A 21900-nucleotide genomic window follows, 5' to 3' on the forward strand; every position below is an offset into this window, starting at 1 on the left:
TTTCAACGTTTCACCTTTGACCTATGGTACAGTAATGATTAAACAATGAAGTGTTCCAAAGGCAGGAAACCAGAAACAGAAAGACATAAGGTGCTGTTGGAAACCATCAACCAGATAATCAACCTGGGAAAATCAAATGTCTGTATATATAGATGATTACTCACAACTGTATATATAGAAACTTAGCATTTTAATTTAACAATGTTCATATTTCCTTGATAATTGTATGTTTAACGTAAATAGTATCCATTGTAACATTTATATTTCCTAAACACTTACTAATAAATTAGTATTTCATGAATTATTGCCTGCTCAGTGAAAAACAAGGTGGTCGTTTTTAGAACAATTTAAATTTTTATTGATTTTTTTTACATAACAAGGAATCAGCAACTACAGTAGCTGCCACTTTAAGTGACTACAGAAAAACAAAATATATAATTATTTTCATGGTTATATTACAATTTTATAAAGTTAGCTACAGCATAGCCATGTTTTGTTATAAACTGTATTCCTTTGGCCATATCTTGTTAGCTGTCAATACCAGCATGCACCCATATTAGCAAATATAAAGGAGAAAACAGTCTAAAATCATTTATAAATCTTTTAAGTTTTAACATCCATGTGGTTAACACTATTTTTGTCCATTATTATACAGTCCTTAATACTCAAAAATATGTTTTAAACAGTAGCACCTTTTCCTAAATTGATTTTATTTATGCTAAGACATCATGTTTGTTTCTTACCAACTTTTGTCAATATGTTAAAATTTTGAATCAAACATTTTTAGAAACGCTACTGGACACAATTCCACTATAAATAGTGCAAGTATATACTCTTTGTGTAGATTTTAAAATTTGGCAAGATGATCACAGACCAGGACTCTGACAGGGAGAAGGGTATTATAATGCAAATGAGGAGGAAGAAACAAAATTAATGGTAATAACATGAGCTAAAATTTAAATAGGAATAAAAAATACATTAATAAACTGAAAGTATTAGTGACACAAAGTTAATTTAAAATCCAAAGTTTGAAAAGTCTTTTGTGATGACAAGCATCTGAAAAAGTGATTGGGAAGAAATTAACAAGACTGAGTGTTTTGTAAATAGCCTTTCCTGTGGCCAGATTGCTGGGGTTTGGTTTACTGTATTATCATATCAGATGCTGGTGGAAAACATTGCTAGTTTATTCTCAACATGTGGCCCTGGGTTAAAAAAAAAAAGTAGAAACTCTGTTATATTTTAAGACAGAGTTAAAGCTCTTGGGCCCAATTTGTTCCTGAAGTCGCTCTGAGAACATTGCACTATGTTTTGCTGGAACAGAATCAGGACCTTTTGCATTGATGTGACGGGGCAATGACGAACATCAGGCTGAGAATGGGAATCCGTCCCCACGGGTTTCCTCCCACCCCTTCTCATTTCCTCTGTCTTCTGTTTTCTCCCGTACATACTTTCACACACATCTCATCCAAGTTAACCTAAGGCACTTTGCTGGGCAGATGAAAGAATTAGGCAAGAATGCACAAAGTAAGAGGTTCTTAATAGTCTCAGAAAGCAGTTTGGCTGGTAAGTGACTGAAAAGCACCACGTCAAGAACCCCTTTACATTAGTTATTTACAAAAATAATATAAACATTAGTAGTAAGCTTTACAGTTAACTGTTAAATTGACTCTAATTTCTGTAATCTTAAAAAACAGTCATTATTTTGACTCTCATATTATATATATGCCAGAGACCATTTGAACTGCAGCAGGGGAGAGAGGATGCTGCCTTCTCTGCCACGTGAACACTGCTCCAGGCAACTCACACTGTCCATACGGGTTCTTGGCATCTCTCCATTGTAAAGGTATGAACACTGGGGCCTGCCCGTCATTTAATCATCTACACGTTGTGCATTGCAGCTAAATATTTACAAATGACACAACTAAACAAACAGCATTTAAACTACAATAGTGAAAGAAGACTGTTCTAATAATCCTTAAAAAATTGTAGGTACTATTTTCTTTGCAGAGTACACGAACGGGAGAGTTCAAAACAGTCATGTGGGATGGTATTCCAAACCTCTCTCTGTCCTTTTGTGACATCTGGTCTCATCTGAATGTAAAGTTGAATGATTTTCAAAAATCACAATCTCTCCAATAGTCTCTCCTGATCATTTAAATCTGTCTCTAATGTCCAAAAAAAGACACCAGTTAAACTGCTTTCACATTCTGTCTCCAATTATAGTCCAACCAACAGTGTGACACTATTAATAAAAAAGGTTCTTTTAAAAGATTTTTAAAATTTTAAATGGAGTAATTGAAATTTCATTTTTAAATGCTGTTTCACAGTGACACATTTTTCCTTTATATCAGAGTCACCTGAATTTAAAAAAAACAAATGTCTTTCATAGGAATTGAGTGAGCTCAATTTAAATGTAAGTGGTTTATGAATATACTGGAAGTTCTGAAGAGCTAGGATGAAGTGCTGACTATAAAGAATTAAGTGCTTTCACAGTGAGGTTTTCTCAATTCTCACTGCTTTTCTCCTCATGCTGTAAACAGCTCATAAAATGTCATGTGTAACTCTGAGTGTTAAGAAAATAATCACTGTTATAATTTTACATGGTTTTTGTGCAAACACACAGTTGTTTTGTTTTGTTTTGGCAAATGCCTCATTGTTGTAAGCATTTCTGTCCAACAGAAAGAAAGTGAATATTCCTTCTTTCAAGATGAGCTGTATTTATTACTGGAACGGAAGTTGTCATATCCGTGGTCATTAGCTTTGAACTTTAAGCACGACTGCTTTTCCTCCAAGGACTGTTTTTCTTCAAATGACTGGCACCAGCAGCATAAGCATGACTGTACAGAACAAAGTAACTCAGTACACGTCTACACCAGGTACACGGTCACTGCCCTTCCTCCTCTCCAGGGTTCTTTTTTTGCATAATCCCCAATTCCTAGGCCACTTTCTTTCCATGCCCTCTTTTTTTTTCCCCTTAAAAATATACAATTACCTAAGTAGTATGTAATCATTTTTTTTAAACTAGAAAATACAGAGAAGAAAAAAATGTGTATAATTACACTTCATCTTTTCATTCATATTAAAAGAGAAAGCACATCTTAATTCTTGACGCTTACTCTTGATGACTTGAGAAATACTCTTCCTATTTGATAAATATATAACTCAAGACTTTTTCCTATGCAAGTAGGAGTATTACCACACACGTATATGCACAATGACTGTATATGTTCATGTTTATGGAAATATGTTTATAATTTATTTTAATAAAACTGTACTCTACATATGACTCCATGGTCTTGACCATGTCAGAAACATCTTTCCATGTCAGTAAGTTTAATATTACGCTGCCATCTTCTTCAGCCATGTGTTAATCTCATGTGCCTTTTCAATATTGTTACACTATTGGGTTATAAAGTATATAAGTGTCTCAGTTTTATTCATCCAAATTTTGTCTTGCTGTTTTTTAAATCCCATTCAGTTTGTTTTCTAAGAATTTATAAGAAAATGGGCAGTCCACTGCTTTCTGTTCTGTAAAATGGGGGAGTTGATGAATGTTCTCTTCTAGCTCTAAAAATCTATGAGTTTAAGTGTAGCCAAAGACTTTTAATAAAGAGCCTTCAATTTTACAAGGAAGCTAAGTTCTTGGCTTTTTCCAATAATGAACCACCAGGGACAAATGGATCATCCCCAGAGAAGGGAAGAGAGTATTTTATTTCATGCTAGGTTGTTAAAGGAGTGAATGAATGGGGGGATTGATGTTATGCACAAATGCAAGTGGCCAAGTGAGGACTAGTTTTATACAGTCCACATCAAGTAGCACATCTCTTCCACAGAATGAAGGCAGAAAACTGATGGTAGAACCTGAGCTTAAATTGCTTTGTTTGACTTGTTATTTTCATATCCATGTGAAAAAGAGTCTAACATAGTCTATTCTGTGCTGCATCATCCAAAATCGACCCCAAATGGGAACTGTGCATTTAATCCCTGTGTGGCTCTTATTTTATCATGTGGCATCTGTCAGACATCAATATATGTAATTTTTCTTAATCTTCTGAGTAACTATGAGTAGAACTGATTGTTTGAGACAGTAGGGAGTGGGTGACTACAATTTGTAGGCAGAAGTCAACTATAGTCATACTTAAAAAAAAATCATCTATCATGTAATACAAAGGGACACTATAAAACAATTTACTAGATCTCTCTGGATAGAAATATTAATAGTTTGGAAGGCTAATTATATTTGATGCCAGATTAGAAAGGACTTTTGATTTTCAAATACTCTCTTACCTTAAAGCAGTTTTTGAATCTTTTGCTCACCAAGTACAGAGCTATTGGATTAATACAGGAATTCAGTGAGGCCATGTTGATGCCAACATAGTCCAATACCAGCAAAAAGCTGCAAAAAATAATGTAAGACCATCTGTAAAAAAATATGCTGCTCTAAGCATGTATTCTTTGCAGACTTCTGTGTTTTTGTGAAGAAAACAAAATTACCCATCTATAATGGTTTTGACTTTATCAATAGTCTTTGCTGGTAATGATCTCTCTCTGCCTCTTGGTCTCTCTTTGTGCCTCTCTCTCTCTTGCTCTCTCTCATTTTCTGTCCTTGTCATCATCCCAACTCCACTCCCACCTCCCATGCTCAATTCTCTCTTTTAAAATAAAATCTCTTTTGGCAGTGCTTTGGCTGGCTGAAAAGAAAGGATGTACAAAGTGCAAAGGAAAGTCAGACCTGACGTTTTCAGTCGTGCCACTCGCTGCCTCCCCATCCCCAGCATTCTTCTAAGTCCCCTTTACTTCCCCGTTGAAAATAGAAGTGAAGGTAAAAAAATGAGCATCTTAATTGCTCCCTAAGGATTAGAAAAATGACACTCTTTCTCTTCCCGCCAGTGAGAGGAATCGATGGAAAAATTTCCGAATGGCATTTATTTACACAACTATTTCTGTTTTACCTTTCTTACCTCAAAAGTTCACATCTGTTGTGATCATTATGATCATAAAGAGTGAGCTTCAAAATCCTGCTGAGATGAAGGGGAAGCCAACACAGGGCAAAAACAAGGACCAGGCAAAATACCGTTTTGGCCACTTCCCGCCTCTGAAATAAAACCATAGTCAGACACTGAATAGGTGGCTCATTAGAATCACAGTGTTGTTTCTTGTCAAACAAAATTCTTAATATTGTTTACAAAAAGGTAGTGGCATTTGTAAAGAATCAGGGCACTGAGCTCTATGTATTTTTTTTAATTTTTCAAGTTTTTAATTGAAGGACACTGAGCTTTAAGTTGAATAGCTAATGTGAATTAGAACCAAAATGATGAGAGATTCATCTTTAAAAAGTAATGGCTCTTTTTACATCCTTTTAGATTATGTAGACTATCTCTGGATATCCTCCAGAGAACATAAAAAATATTTTTTGTATATTTAAGAAGACCAGAACAAGAAAAATGAAGTATGCTCTGGTATGTGATGATTTTAGTTTATTGTCATCATAATTATTTTCATATTTATAATCAGGATTGTAACCATGAGTTAGCAAATTTTCCATCTCCTTACCTGCTTTAAGTGATCGTTTAAAGCAATCTGCATGCCACTCTTCTTTCTCAACATTTCACAAGTCATCAGGGTATAAAAAAATGCGGTGATGGCCAATGGCAAGCAGAAATAGAAACTAAATAGCCACCAGTCTTTAGCTGTCTTGTAAAACTGCAGAGAAGAGAGAATGTTATACTCAATATTCCTCTGTAAGAAGATCTTATATACCAAATGTTACATTAAAAAATTTTTTTTATCCAGGATAATTATCTTCTAAAGTAGATCCACATTACAAATACTATGTAGAATCTTTCAGGCCATGTCCGCTGAATAAATAATAAAATAATTAAAGTACAGGAAACAAACTTTTCCTAAAAAGCATTTCAGTTCCATAAGGCATTGTGCTATCATTACATATTAAAAAAAGGTAAGCAGTTGGGCAAGATTTAAAATATTTGGTAATTCAAATAGTTTTGTCTTCACACAATTCAGTGATCCTTAAGAGATGCTTTGTGAGAAATAACACATCTGAATGTGTAAGATGTCCTAGAGTTAATTTAAGGGAGATTTTCATTTTTTGACAAGTTTGTTTCACGGGGAAAACAGCTACGATGAGGTCTATTTAATCACTTAGCTCAGTAATACATAAATCTAACCTAGGAATTAAAAACTCAAAGCTGTTTATGACATGCCTTTTCTCTTATTCTTTTTCTATTCTATCTTTTTTCCTTTTTAAAAAAATTGTTGTTCCAGATCTGTTGGAGCAGACTTTATGTAATCTATGCAGGACTTTTTCCCTTGTAACTAATAAGAATCAAGAAAACAGCAGTCTTGTTTTCAATTTCACATTAATGCCACTCTTTATTCTTTTGCTTACCATGATTGATACATATATTCATAAAGTTCTGTATAGTGTTCTTATGTGTAAAATAGAAAATAATCATAGCTGGCACTTGTACCAGCCCCCTTTGCATTAACACCTCTTAAACCCGTCCTGTAGGAAGAGCCTTTTACACTTAGGAGCTATCTTCTGATGACCAGCATCACCATTCTTTTCCTATTTCCTGATTAGATGCCCTTGAATAAATGGTCAAGATGAAGTTCTTTGCAATGGCAGCTTTCCCTTTGGAGAGAGGACAGGCTTGTCATTCATACCAAGATTCATGGAGTCACAGGGATTCCTACCCATCCATCCATAACAGGGCGACCTCTACTTGACCATTCACTGATCCCTGCCCTCCCTCTGATGACTGCTGTGTTGTTTAATGCAGAATATATAGTAGCTGCCAATCCTTATGAGAATTTGAGTGGAAAATCTATCAATTTGATCAATTCTCTTATGTAAACTTGGTTCATCTGTATCCCTGACCACCAGAGGATTCTTGGAATGGTAGTGACCCAGTGTCTTGCAGTTTGAGTCATTAGTCACCGTTAACTCTGCAGTCCTGGGACCTATATTCTTAATTTATGCCAAGGAAAGTCATAAATCAATAGCTTCCCAAGAAGAGGAGATCAGCAGGAAAATAGCTAAATATTTATAAGGCAAGAACAGAAATGAAAAAAAAAAATTTACCTGCATGAAGGCTGTTTTCTGAGTGGGAAGAAGCATGCAGATTCGCAGAGAACTTCCTTTGTAGTCCATGGTAATCATATCAAAGCCCACGGCTTCAGGGACAGCCAGAACCACGGAGACCACCCAAATTAAAACAATTTCTACTGCTGTCCATTTCGGAACCCCGATTCCTTTAATTCGACTCCAAGAAGCTACGGCTCGATATCTGAAGAGCAAAGTGGGATTGTTTGCCAAGCCGGTAGAGCCTGGTTTTACTGAACTGCGTAGTTTATTTTGTAAGTAACGCGGTGATCACTAGGCTAGGGTTCCAGGATATACCAGGCTTAGATGTACGCCCTTACCTGTCAATACTTAGAGCACATAGACTCAGCACAGTGATTCCTACGGAGGCCTTCTGGATGAAAGGCACCAGCTTACACATCTCAACTCCAAAGGGCCAGTCCTTCGCGAGCAGCTGCATGGAGGAGACATGAAGTCTGTTTAGGGAGGTTTTCATAGAGCGCCCTCTGAACTGTGTTCTTTAGTGGAGAGGAGTGAATGTGTAGAGTAAACTAACAAACTCCAGTTCTTATTCTTTCCCTTGTGGACTACTCCTTTGAAAAACCCCCGTATTTGATATCTGGAACAGGAGAGAGGCTTGGGAATAATGGAAGGGCAGCTGGTTCAGAAGAATCAGTTACGCGTAGACAGCAGCAGTCAAGCTCTCCTCCACCGCAGGGCCAGATGGGGTGTAAGCTCTACTTACAACACTGAGCCTGCAGTCCAGAAAACAGAATGGAGTCTCAAACGGTCAGGTTGTGGCCAAATCGAAATAAAGCTTCATTAAAAATACATGATAAATATTCCTTCGCTAGAGAGACCAGACTCCTAGGGGGAACGGTGTGTGTGTTCGTGGACGGACTTTTCACTGTAGTCAATGGACTTGACCGTGCAGTACTCAGCACACTGCTCCTTGAACACACCAGGCAGACTCCTTCCTTAGGGCTTTTCTCCAGATCTTCCCTGATCCTGGACGGGTCTTTCCCCACAGATCCACTTGGCTAACTCCCTTACCTCCTTCAGAGATTACTCAAATCTCATCTTTTCAGTATGACCTACGCATACCACAGTATTATTAAATACAGGAACTGTTCAGACCTTCCCATCTCCCTTATCAACTCCTATTGCATGTATTACAGCTTACTTGTTTGTTTTGTTTGGTTTTTGCTGTCTGGAACCCCTAGCACATTAGACAGAAGATGACATCTGCAATTACCTAGTACAGCTTCTGACACATAGCAGGTGCTTGATAAATACTCAAGCCCCTAAAATACACAGACACCGGCCACACAGGGAGCAAAAGGACATAGTTCTTGCTACTAGACATATACTTCTGTTTATCTGACTCCAGACTATGCAACCATCCATTGTTAAATTTGGTGATTTTCTTTTTTGGGACAAGTGGGTGTGCCCCACCCTGGCCACTGAACCACTTGAGGTAAACATCTGGATCGAATGTTTATGAGGTTTTGAAAATAAAGTATTTCAAATCTATGTGGTTTTTGTGTTTTTTTGAATGTTTTAAAAAATAACCTTCCCGAAGTGAAAACTATTTTGAAACACAATGGAGTCTTTCCGTTCTTTCACCAGCGAAGGTCCTTTGTGGTTTGTCATGCTGGGTGATCGCTTCTGTACCTATACCGGCACCCAAAGCTGAAACGGGGGTCTCAGTATAAATGTGACTTGCAGCTCCAACATGGGACCGATTTCATTTCTAAGTTAGACGTGAAACATTGTGAACGAATGTTGGCAAAGTTACCACAGATAAGCTTATTTTCTGAAAGCCTACAAGGCCAGGCAGATAACAGAAGAGTGGAGGAAGCCAGGTGTGGGAAAGTCAGTGGTGTCAGGAAATAATAGGGAGTGGTGGTGCCTGGAGTAAATCTTGTGTAAAAGGAGCAGCTGCTAATAAACATGACATGATTTTTGCCAAGAGATCCCAAATACAAAAATATCTTGATTTTTAGCCAAAATTGGAATTTTTATGTTGAATTTCACAATTTATAAAAATCATCAACTAATTCATATATTAAAAAAAAAAAACACTGTCAGGTAACATTGTATCAACAAAATATTTTTATGGGTCAGAGTAGCCTCTAATTTGTGACCTCTGGATTAATCAACTGACTCATAACTCTGCTTGTTTATTCATTCATTCAACAAACATTTATTGAGCATCCTCTATGCTATTCTTCTAACCATCTAGCTACTTTATTCATCTAATGTTCAAAAATGTGGATAGTTTCAAGTATTTTATTGTCTCGAACTATTTCCAAATATGCAAATATTAGTATCACATAAGGACAGCCATCAAATGAATCAAGATGAATGAGTGTCCAGGTCACTGAAGGGAAAGAAGCCTGGCCAATGGAAATGGGCTCTGCCCTGAATCCAGGCCCTGGTTGAGGTTACTATTGTTCTTGGCTCAGCCTAAAAATCGGATGATTGCTCTTCATACCACTGGGAGGCCTGCAGCCCAACCTCTGACCCAAATTATCACAGGGGACAAGGAAACACACACTGAAAATTGTAGCATTTCTCTTCAGGTTCAACAGAGATAGAAACCCAATCACAATGGAGAGATGACAATTTTCTAATCTACCCTTCTTTCCAAAGGGAAAGAGACTGCAAAGGAACCCTTCGTTATTTCAGGCCACAGAAGGTGGGGAACGGAGTGCCCACTGTCACTTCTCTGATTTTGTAGTCAGAAGGATGACTTTGGCAACCTCTGCTTCTCTGATTAGAAGGCTTTGCAGAGACATCTTGAAGCCTGACACCATGTGACAGAGAACAAGCCAGCCACTGATGCTCATCTCTGTCTTAATGGCCTCTAGCAAGAAAGGGGAATTTAGGACTTGGAGCTTATTTAAAGACATCAGTCTCTTGTTTACTGACAAACCAAGCCCTGGTGAAGATAAAGCTGTGATCTTAAAAAGAAAAAAAAATCACTCTCAACCAAGATGCCATCATTAAAAGTTGATGAAAGAATGTTGTTAGAGATTTTTATAATTCCTGGAAATTAGTTATTTCACTACTAGTTGACAAAAATAATGACGCTGAACACCTATAACTTGAAGTCCAACAATACAGCTTTCCTCTTTGTAGAGCAAATTAATTCTCTTTACTGGGAGAGGAAGCCACGCTAACTCTAAACCCAGCAATAACACATTCTTATTCCTTATTTGTAGTTTTTTCTTTGGACTTTACCCCATTCAGATAGATAACTTAAGGGCAGGGTCTGAATACTGAAGGCAAATCATGCATGTAATCAAATCTCTCTGATGGCAAAACTATGCTAGAGTTTAATATTGTTTCTAGGTCCCTGCCACACGAATTAAATTTTTAGGTCCTGTTCCAAATTAAGTTTGAATATATTATTACCTACCATTTATCAAATACGAGCCAGTCAGAAAATACTTCTGTAACTGACACTAGTTTTCACGTGGTGATGGCTCATCCAGGGAAGAGCTTTTGTTAGTGTTAGTCCTAGGAGCAATGTGGTGTCCATTTGACAAATGATAGCCTATCCTCATGCTGGCCCCTTTCCCCTAAGGCTCACCCTGCTTTCCTAGCATGTTTCTTTTGTATGAATAAACACAAATAAATAAATAAACACTGGACTGAAAAAAGACATGACCACGTTGACTATTAAGGTTTCAAACTCAAGGATGGCCGTGATTCTATAACTTTACATTGGAACCACTGTTTGAGAAAGGAAAAAGGCAACAGAATCCAAATAAATTATTTTTCTATCATCTTTTCAAATTATTTTTATAGTATGTGGCTTAAAAACATAAAAGGATAAATACATGAACAGAAAATAAGATCCTTTCTTTAAAGATATTGTTAAATGAATCTTACAAAACCTCTCCAACTAGGGGATTTACATTTTTCAGTTCTCTTTTTAATTAAAAATTACATTCTTGAGAAATTAAATGGAGAAAATCCTGTTAATACACACCACTCTTAATGCCCAAAGGAATCTAGCCCAATAAAGTCAGGAAATGCCAAAGTTAACCATCTTGCAACTAACAAATGTTCAATTGCTTCATTAACCATATACATAATTTTCTTTTCCTACTTTTTAAAATCAGCAGTATATTCTCACTGAGCCTTAACTATTTATTTGCTTCAGAATATTCTACATTTTTAATGCCTAGCACAGTGCCTGGCACAGAGTGACCACTCATTAAATGTTGCTGAGTAACAGTGAATGAATCAGTTAATGGATGAAAGAATGAATTTGACCACAAGGTAGAAATCTTGGGATAAGAACTTTCGTCATGAGCTTTTCAGTTCTCACATTTGAAACAAATTATTTAGAGAATGGAGATGACTGTGCATTTTATTTGTTTGTTTACTTTTGTATTGTCTAGTTCATGTCCTCCTCCCTTCGGACGATCAGGTCTCCTTGACACACAGAGCCAGGGCCTCCGGAACTGAGGCATGAGCTCTTCTCTTGTTGGATTCTGCCTTCCAAGCAGGCTGGAAAGGGTGAAAAGCAAAATTCCTCCCCTCCCCATTCCTACTCAAACCTGTCAGGGAAATGACTGATATAAAACAGAACCCACTGGTTCCCACTATCTAATGGGATTCTGTGAGGAGCTTTGGTTGTAAACTTGGGGGAGATGGACATAGTAAGCTCAGAGACACTGCCAGAGATGGTCTTTAAGAAGGTAGGTGAGCAACACGTTAAAAATGACAACCAGGGTTACTCTGCCAGATTGCTGTCCCATCGCGTGATGTACTGTGAACATTTCTTTCAAATGACTGGTAGTATAGAAATGTTTTTACGATAAGAGTCAAAAGAAGGAAATAATGGAGTGGTTGTGTTTCACCAGTTTGGGGAAGGGTGTATTCTTCTGCTTTTATCTCTGTTTCCTGTAGCAGATAAGAGTTTTTCTGCATTTGAACTGGCGTTTTAATAAGATAGGACACCCTCATTCAAGGATTTCCCATGTCAGATCTCCCTTTCTTTCTTTCTTTTTTTAATTTTATTTTATTCATACACATGGTGATAATTTAAACTCAGCTGCTGGTAAAATGCATAGAAAATATTTTCTTGACATACATTGTACCCGTTCCCTTGGGGACAAATATCAATTACAAACTCCAGCCTGCATCCATTAAAATGTACTTTATCACTTAAAGATCAGGCCCTGCAGGTTAGAAATATGTTGATCAGCTTATCTCCCAGGGGTGCCCTTTAAATAGACCACAATGTGAACAGTGCCCCCTGGAGTTTGCAAGGCAGTGACCCTGTCCTAGGAATCTGTTGTGTGCATACCCACAAAAGGCTTTCCAATGCTCTGGAAAGATTCCTATGACTTGCTGAAATAGAACAATGACTTCATTAAAATGAATTAAGTTTCTGGAAACAAAAATCTCTAAGAGAAGCAAAGAGATGGAAAAATGATAAAAAATAAATATGTCTTAGGAAAAATTTACAGTCACCTTAAATAAATATCCCTAGTCACATTACAATAAAATTTATTTCCAAGTCTGCAGCAGGCCAATAAATAAATGGATTGCTACTCTCCTATTAGCCGAACTTAAAAATGTGTCCACAATTTGTGCTTAAAAGCTTTCATTGACATGTCACATATGTTGAAAAGATTCAACTAAGAGCATTAAGAAAGGCTATTCTCAAACCTAGCTGTATTGTTAGATTCACTTATCTGAGCTGGATCTTCGAAAATCACCGTGACACTTGAAAAAACTAAAGAATTATAACCCGATGGCCGCGTAGCTCAGAAAGTGACCCTCAAACTTAATGAATTCAATAAATCTTGTTAAGTAATTTCATGTCTTACTTAAACCTAATTCTGTCCAGAAAATATCTTTCGGGACACCGATAAGCTATTATGAGAAATATTTGATTACTATGGGATTCAAAAGCCCTTTCATATAATTTGAAAACGCTGTGTGAGGGGGAGGAAGATATGTACAATGTAAACATCCAGAGAATGGCTTTCCTCCTTTCTGGAAACTACGATGAAGCTACGGAGGAGAGAAGCAGCGAGGGGACACAACTCAGGAGGCATGAGCCCGGCTATGAGTCTCAGGGACAGAAAACTGCTTGAGTAAGGCCTCTGGTCAACCTCGCTAATATATTTCTGACTCAAGAACCATCCTCATTCTCTGTCTCTTCTCCCACCACATTTTGGCCATTTTCTTGATCCTTTCCTTTTCTGCCAGAGGCTCTATAGGGGAAGAGAAATAACAAATCTCTAAAATAAAAGCATTGGAAAAGAAGAAACATCTTTAGTGAGAGATGTGGCCGGCGAAGGTCTTTCCACACACTGCGCTGAGCTACCTCCCAAACATAACCGACCTCTTCTTAACTTTGCAGAGCCCTGAAAGAAAATGTTTCATACCATAAATTACATCTAGAATCTTACTTCAGTTCAGGCTTTAATCTGTCAACACCTTTTGAAGCACTTAATCATTTATGAGCATTTGGCATGTTTCTCTAAAACTAATCAACGATAGCATATTCGCCACACAGTGATAACCGTATATGGTTTTCTCTGGAAAATGAAGAACATGGCTCCCTGGCTTTGAAACAACAGGGTCTTGGCTGTCTTTTCCTCTTGTACAGTTATGGAACTACCTTCATTCTTGAGTGTCTCATTTAAAATGAGCAAAGAAAAAAGTGTAAAGTCTTTGATAGATAAGCCTTACCATACTGAAAGAAACCTTGTCTCGACATTTTAAGAGCCTTGGATTTATGGAGTGACCCAGTGGCAGATCAAAGGCAAACACAAGGAGTACCAAAGAGTAAACCCAGAGAGCCTTTCATTGCCCAGGGCCAAGCGTTTGCCAACCCTTTGTCACAGGAATCCATGGTCAACATGTGAAGCAGTGAATCAGCTATAGGAAGTCTTGAGTTTCTGGGTTATTTGACATCTGCTATTGACCTATTATTCAGTTATGGCCAATATCCTCATATATATAGAAAAAAGAACAAACTTTCCCCCTTCTTTTTCATCTAGACAGTCACACATATATGAGTATAACGTTTATGTCAACAATTATTTGTCTGGAATTGACTGTTGCAGGTGCTGTGCTAGGTGGGTGTTGGGGTGTTAGTTTTATTTATTAATTGATCTGAGGTCATTCAAAGCTCATAGTCTTACTCTTTATTAATACTTTTATAATGTTAATACTTTAATTGGTGCTCCTTAATTTTTTTTTCACTTTAAATCAATGAATCTCAAAGGTATCTAGGTTCTGTTTTGACTTCAAAATGCTGCTTCTCCTAAGATATCTCCAAATATTACTAAAATATCTCAGTTCCTTAACTGGAAATATAAACAGTGTTATTATCTCGGGCAAAATTAGACTCCCCTACCCAATGATACTTTTACTTCTTGTAATGCTCTATATGCATAAACTTCCATTTACTAATCAGAAAATTATACCTTCCAAAGTTAAATTTGATTGCATTCCATTAAGGTTTACTTCTAACTATGAAACTAGTTAATTATACACAGACTTGTTAAGTACTAGAAGTAGTCTAAGATTGGATGATGAGGAAGGTGATTTTGTTCAGAAAGATAGCTTTGATTGTGTCACAAGCAGAAATGTCTGACTCCCTGACAAGGTCAAGGTCACTTCACTCCAAACTCATTTGAGGGTTCAGTGAAGCAATTCCCATTTTGACATACCAGCATTTTAATGTTACACATACCCCACCCTAAGTAGTTAAACGTTAAAGATCAGTGGTTTGCCTCTCAGGCTATGAAGGCAGCCTCTTTGCCTCCAAAGGGCAGCCTACAGAGTCTTAACTGCAAAATCCTCTACAGACACTCCAACGGGTCACCAGCTTAATTTTTAGAAAGCTCTCCACCACCACAGGATGTCTGATTATACTTGGATCCTTATCAAACTAATGTCCATATAGATATCTGTCTTATCACTTTACAAGGAGATTTGTTTTAATACACAATTTGCTTACCCATTAAGGAAGCTAAATTTACATTATTTATTGTAGTTATATTACATTATATTTACATTTATATTAGCTATATGTATTAACTCAATTATCACAAAGAGAGTGAACTTGTTATAAGTTAAAAATTCATTATTTGCTCAAGAATTTTTAACCTCCTAAGATGTTAAAGGAACTTAAAGGAAGTTTAACTTCAATCTGCAATCCAGGCTTGTTAAATATCACTGCTAAACTAAACCAAGCCAAACCAGCTAACCAACCAACCACCAACAACCTAAAAACCTTCCCAGCATCCACAAGTACACCCAGCTCTTTTGCTTCCGACACAGCTTTGACATCGGTGCTGGGCAACTTAGTAGTCAGGCTCTCCTAGGCAACAAGCATCTGGATTATTCCATTCATTTTAGTCTACATCGGCAGGACACAGTAAGTAGCCTGTGGATAGGGAGAGAGGCATTCTCACATAGGATGCTTAAACACTGGCTTTTGTGGCAGGTGCATACCTAGGCCACGTAAATGCTGGCCCGTGTATATATTAGAGATAGACATTAATACATATATATCTATATGGAAATGTTACATAAAACAGTGACTCATACTAAGAGTGCAACAATAACTTTGGGGTACAGTATGACAATATCTATCAAAATTACAAATGTGCATATCCTTTGATTCAATAATTCTAATTCTAGAAATTCATTCTTCAGATATAGTCAAACACGTGCGCAAACATATATGTACAAAGATGTCATTTGTAGTCATGTTTGTAATGGCAAAAGTTGAAAAAGAAACCCCAAATTTCCATTCTTATTCACACACACACTCTAATAACATTTATTATTTGCTTACCTTGTTCCAGACATTGTGACCAATGATATTCACCAATCTACTTATGTATCTATATATTTATGATATTTAATGTATTTATATATGCATATGGATACACATATATATATTAAAATATCCTCTTTGGATGACTGCATTTTCATTTCTCGTCTGGATGGTGTTATGTAACACAGTGTGGAACAGCCCTAGTGTGTGCTGCTAAGAAGGAGAAACAAGGCTTTTATTTCCAGCATGTTTATACAATTATCTGAAGCTCTTCAAGACCTTACATTTGCTAAGTCTCCTACAACACCTCTCTGGCCTTCAACATAGGATTTCCTCCCTGACACAGGAGCCCTGGTGAAATGACTGACTCTGTCTAGAAGTTTCCAGAGAACCAGTTCCCGGGGGAGCCAAGGCAGAGCAGACATATTCCCTAAGGTTTGTCAGCCCTTCACAGCAGCCCTTCCCTGGGAAGACCCAGCCCATCTACAGCTGCATCAAGGGCTATGACTTCCAACAAGATCTATAACATTTTGTGGTTTGTCAACTTTATAAAATGCTAGATTTACTGAACTTTAGATTAAAGTAATAGATTCATGTTGATGTTTTCAGGCCCCTGGGTATCCCAACAGATGAGTTGGGGGATTCTATGAACTCTCAGAAATTGTGAATGTGTGCATGTATATATATGTGTATTATATTATATATTAATTATAATGTATGCATAAATTACCTTTTTTATATATTAATTATATGTGATATATAACATATATAAGTAACTGGATTCTCAAGTGAATTGTTAACATCCCACCAAAACAAAATTAGAAATCACTGGTTTAGAGATTCAAGTCTCCACTTTAGGATAAATTTAAATGGCATTCATAATGCACTTAAATTACTTTGTGTGAATTATAATACTCTGAGATTCTAAGTGCATTTTTTTAGACTTATAAGGTGTCACGATTATTTACGGGAATAAATGGCTTTTAACTAGTCCTGGATTAGCTGTTTTTGTAAATAAAGCCTTTAGAATGACAAACAGTGATATTACCAATATTATACATTACAGATCATCTGAAGGGGTTTTCAGGAGATAGAAATCTTCACATGACTCAAATTAAAACTGAAAATGCTTACCAAGTATCCTACTGTGTGGTAGTGTGTCACACAATTCTACCACTCATTCAAATGAGGTCCTCACAATACTCCAGGTTGGAGAATAGCATGCTGTGTAGGGTGATGAGGGGGACGACAGGTTCCAGGACCAGACAGCCCGGGTTCAAGTCCTAGTTTCATCACTTCCTAGTGATGTGACATCGAGCAAGTTACTTCTTCACCTCCCCAAATGTAGTTTCCCGATAAAGACAGGGGTGATAACAATACTTCCTCCATAGGTTTGTTGCAGTGATTTAATGAATGAAACCAAGTACCCAGTACATAATAAATGGTAGCTATTACTGTTATCTTGCGTCTCAAGTGATACATATTCTTGTATACTATAAAAATAAACCAAAGGTCACCATGTAGGATTCACTAATGGCAAACCTAGCAATGGGACCTAATTCTATGTGATGGATTTGTTCGTGACCAATACAGATGATTAGATGGCCAGATTTGTAATGACTCATTAGTTTGTTTACTTCAGAAATAGAAACACAGCTTTAACAGACAAGTTTCAGGCAAAAGGACATAACTTCCTAGGGAAAACATAAAAGAACTTGAAATGAAAGGAAAAGCTGTCTTCCCCCTTAAGAAGTAGGATATTCTCTGGCTTAGCAAATGTAATAATTTGGCCAGACAGAGAAAGTTAGATGGTCCTGGAAGAGCTGATTTACATCTGGTCTGGAGGCAAAATGCCTTCAATTCCACCTTCTTTAAGCACTTCGTCTACTGGCTGACTTAGGAGGATTTCTAACTGGGCTGACCACGTCAGGTTTCCTGGGACCTCCCTAAACAGACCTTACACAAAACCCTGTGCAAGTCTAGCAACACTGGATGTAATCTCCCTTTTCAAAGGATCTTATTTCACTTATTTTAAAATTCCTCACATCTTGTACTCTAAAGTTTCTCAAGTTTGATGAATTGAATTGAGATTCCTCTACCCAAGTGGAATGGGAAGACTTGGTCTGTACGACTCCCTAAATGGTTCACTTCTGGCTGTAATGGAGCTGTGACTGCATTTAAGGGACCCATTTAAGCCTGTTCTACTCCCAGGAAACCCTCAGAGTTTATAAGGACCGGTTACAATGCAAGAGTTTAGACTTTCTTCTATTTATCCCCCATTTCTGGGAGTGTTTCCTTCTAGGACCTCCTAGATCCTAATCCAAATCATATCTTTAAACCTCAGAAATCTCTAGAATTCCTTAAGATAGGGCTATTTGGATTAGGATTTCCAGAGATTCATGACAGGTCATTTAAAGGCATGCCTATGGCGATTTCTCCCACCACAAAGATCAAAGTATCCCCCACAACCCTTTCTCAAACAGATGTGCCATTTCTTCCCCTTGTACTGAGCCCAGGACTAGCTTTAGACAAATCCCCAAAGTACACTTCCATTCCCTTACACTTTTGGTTCTGTTTTTATGGGTGACTTTCTATTGCTGATCACAATGGGGAAGCAGAGTTTTACATGTTTGCACAATGCTTTAAAATTTTCCAGCTCTTTCACTTAGGCTATTTTTCTTAACACCACAAAACTCCAGTAGGTGGGCACTAGCAGCCTTATTACAGAACTGAGGACACCGAGGCCCAGAGAAGTTGAAAGTGTCCGGAGTTCCAAAGCAAGTGTCAAATAGTTAAAAGAGTCAAATAGTGTGGGGGTTTATGTCCTGCCCTAGCTCCTCACACCTGTTTCCTCTGATGCCCATGGTAATCACACAATAACGTTAGCTACTAAAACTGTTAGAGGCTTTAATCTGAGTGCTCTCAGTCTTGTCCACAAAGTAATTGGTGGGGTACAGTTGCATTTTGGAACCTGGCAGATTGAGCCTGATTCTCACCTCCATCACTTAATCATTGTGAGACCTTGAACATTCTACTAATCATCTGTAAAACAGAGTAATATCTACTCATGGGTTGTCAGAAGGAGTAAAGGAAAGTAACACATCTATCCCAGTGCCTGGCCCACCGAAGGCACTCAGTAAAGAGCAGGTACAGGTCAGTCATTTGCAGGTGAACTGTATTTTCCTACTCACCCATCTGGGCCTCCCTCTTCTAGGCCATTTGTATCCTAAAAACCTATTCCAGCCCCTCTACTTTCAGAGTCCTTTAAGAAAAAGCTTCCCAAGGTTAGTATGCATATGAATCACCTAGGTATTTTAAGATGCAGATACTGATTTAGTAAGTCTGGGGTGGACTTGCAGTTCTAAAAGGTTCTCAGGTGATACCAATCTTGCCAATCCATGGATGATCAATCTCTGAGTAGAGAGAACGTACCCTGGAAAGCTGGACTGAAGGATAAGGTCCTTCAGGACCAGTGGCTCTCAAACTTAACAGTTCATCATAATCACATGGAGGGCTTGTTAAAATACAAACTCTTGTGCTTCACCCCAGAGTTTCTGAGGTGGGATCGTAAGATGTCATTTCTAACAAGTTCCCAAGTGATGTTGATGCTGCTGGTCCACGGACTAGGCTTTCCAGGCTTAGCAGGGGGCTACTGAAATCAGAAGGGGGTTCGGTTCCAATGATTACAGACTTTTAGGAGGGGATAGATCTTCTACAGTAAGCTCCCCTCAAAGGCTCTCCCCTCTCCCCCTTCCTAACCAGGCACCCTCCCGTCGCGATGTTAGCAGGCACCCTTTACCTTGTAGACATTGATGGGTATGTCAATGATGATGTGCAGCAGATCTCCCAGGGCCAGGCTGGCTATCAAAATATTAGGGCCGTTTCGCATGCACTTGTTCTTGTAAATGATTCTCAACAGTGTGGAGTTTCCAATGATGCCAAGCACGAACACCAGGCAGGATATCACGGTGTTGATGTATCTGAAAGTCTCCTTGATCTCGATGGATCCTTCGCACTGGGGAGGGGTGAGGGTGCGTGGTGGAGTTCCCGCCATCTTCCCTCCTTTAATCTGCGGAGGTGCGGACGACCTTGGCACGCTGGCGTTGGACCCTCTGGGCCAGGAGGTCTTAGTGGGGGGCTCCATTATCTCTCCAGTCCCCAGAAGTGGCAGGGTGGTCGGCGGGAGTCCCCTCTCTTCTGCCTGGACCCCTGCCACGCCGCAGGCAAGTATCAGCGCCACAAGGGCGCGTCCGCGCAGGCTGGGCAGCGGCTGCATGCTGCTGCCTGCTCTAGTGGGCGTCGGGTGGCCGCTCCTCAGCTTTCTGAGTCTGGAGAGCAGCAAGGGAAGGAAGACGGGACACTTGGGTCAGCTACCCCAGCCACGCCCCTGCAAACTGCTAGCGCAGCGCGCAGCCGCGCCCCCACTATCCGTGCGCAGAAGTAACTCAAGTTTGCGCGCCAGTGGGGAACTCCGGCGCGCGCGACCCGGCTGCGAGCCTCGGCTGTCTTTCCGGAACCAGGTTTCGCTGTTTTTTTTTTTTTTTTTTTTTTCTCTCCTGCGTCCCCCGAGGGGTAAATGACTCCCAGTGGGGCGGGGTATTCTGGAAGAGGTGTGTTAAGGAGGAAAGGATGGGGTCCAAAGCAAAGCTTTAAGCTCCTGGTATGCCCTGAGGGAGACGAGTACGTTCTGGCTAAGGACGCGTGGGAACCGGGGAAACAAGGCACCTAGAGGCCAGGGGCATGTGCCAATCTGAATTTTACTCCGCGGAAACCCGGGGTACCCGGTGTCTGGACGCCAGGACTCTTCCCCATGGGTGAAAGCCGCTACTTCCCGGCTGCCTGCGCTCGGGTTTCCCCGGCGCTCCCAGGAGTGCCGGCTGCCTCGGAAAACCTCAGACACTTCTCAGCTCGGTCCGATTGAGAGAGTATCTGCATTAACTCGTAAGCTTCTGTCCCTTCCAAGTGGATTCAAACACACGCGCTCCCCGTCACTCTAACCCCACTTTAATTCCCTGTATCTATACGGTTTGTTTATAAAAACAAAAACAAAAACCCCAAACTAGTGATCCAAGCTGAAGCCCCAGGATAAGGTTCAATCACTGATTTTAATTCAACACCAAGCCAGAACATTTACCTCGCGGACCGGACGCAGCAGGCGCAGAGCGACCAGCGGGGACCTCCTTCCCGGGACGCGCTTGGCTAGCAACTGGGTTCCAGGCTACCCGGGAACAGAGCACGCCTCCCTTCAGCTGCAGGCGGGTCTGGCTCTGACGAAACGCTGAGGGAATGCCTGACCGTGTAGCCTCCGCAGCTTGCTCGGGGTCGTTGTTGTCCCTAGACAAGTACTTTTATTCATTCGTCCCGTCCCTATCAATCACCGCCAGACTCCTCCCGCCCCTTGCGACCGCGCGGCAACCTTTCGCCTCGGGCGACGCCTGGTCAGCATCAGCAGGACCTGCCCGCCGCTGCAGAGGGCAGTCCTCGGCCAGGGACGCGTCCTGAGAGGCTGTGAGTTTGTCACGGCTGTAAGTTCTTCAAATGACGAGCCTAAACCAAGAGCAAGTTTTCACGCACTCAGCCATGCGCTGGGGCTATAGGTTAGAACGTGTTAACCTGAACTTTCAATGCCCGCTAGGACTTTTCTTTCTGTTAAGTATCCCGCCGTGATACCTAAGACTTGTTTAGTTTTTGTTTTGTTTTTTTTTTTTTTTTTTCAGAATGGGGGGCGCTACTCTTTGCTTTGTTTTCGAGCCTAAGTTTCAAGTCCGCGTCGGTCCCCACCCACATGGAAGAGCAGGATCCATCCTTCTCAAGCCCTGTCAGTGCCCTAGGAGAGAACTAAAATTCCCTCCTCATGTTCTCCAGCGGTTTTTCTCCTCCTTTCCTGCTATGTCTTGAAGTGTTAATGTCAGGCTATCTCTGGCTTTTTATTAACTGTCGAGGGGTCTGACACCTATAGGGGGCGTGGGAA

At 39.5% G+C, this 21900-nt stretch overlaps 1 protein-coding gene and 1 long non-coding RNA gene across 2 annotated transcripts in view; one reads left to right on the plus strand and one right to left on the minus strand.

Annotated features, from left to right (window-relative positions):
- Positions 1 to 331: 331 nt before the first annotated feature.
- On the minus strand, positions 332 to 21327 carry EDNRB (endothelin receptor type B). Its single transcript, XM_010973526.3, has 8 exons — positions 21064 to 21327; positions 19729 to 20257; positions 7447 to 7559; positions 7106 to 7310; positions 5554 to 5703; positions 4962 to 5095; positions 4288 to 4396; positions 332 to 2837 (listed from the first exon to the last, which is right to left on the minus strand). The coding sequence occupies exons 2-8, from the start codon at positions 20203 to 20205 to the stop codon at positions 2703 to 2705; spliced, it is 1323 nt and encodes a 440-aa protein (XP_010971828.2). The 5' UTR covers positions 20206 to 20257; positions 21064 to 21327; the 3' UTR covers positions 332 to 2702.
- The window catches only part of LOC123613869 (uncharacterized), a 172370-nt gene continuing 170733 nt past the window's right edge, over positions 20264 to 21900 (plus strand). The window contains exon 1 of the long non-coding RNA XR_012511741.1: positions 20264 to 20449. This is a non-coding gene — a long non-coding RNA (uncharacterized LOC123613869). The remainder of the gene's footprint in view (positions 20450 to 21900) is intronic.

This window comes from Camelus bactrianus, chromosome 14 (genome assembly GCF_048773025.1).
Source record: "Camelus bactrianus isolate YW-2024 breed Bactrian camel chromosome 14, ASM4877302v1, whole genome shotgun sequence".
Lineage (NCBI taxonomy): Eukaryota > Metazoa > Chordata > Mammalia > Artiodactyla > Camelidae > Camelus > Camelus bactrianus.

What these genes read in the sequence shown, in the direction of transcription:
- EDNRB (XM_010973526.3), bottom strand. Translation starts at nt 20,205, where the DNA reads ATGCAGCCGCTGCCCAGCCTGCGCGGACGCGCCCTTGTGGCGCTGATA. An exon ending in TGTGCTCTAAGTATTGACAG is followed by an intron (nt 7,311 to 7,446) that starts GTAAGGGCGTAC and finishes TTTGCTCTTCAG; the next exon opens with ATATCGAGCCGTAGCTTCTT. An exon ending in TAAACGATCACTTAAAGCAG is followed by an intron (nt 5,096 to 5,553) that starts GTAAGGAGATGG and finishes GTTTTATTTCAG; the next exon opens with AGGCGGGAAGTGGCCAAAAC.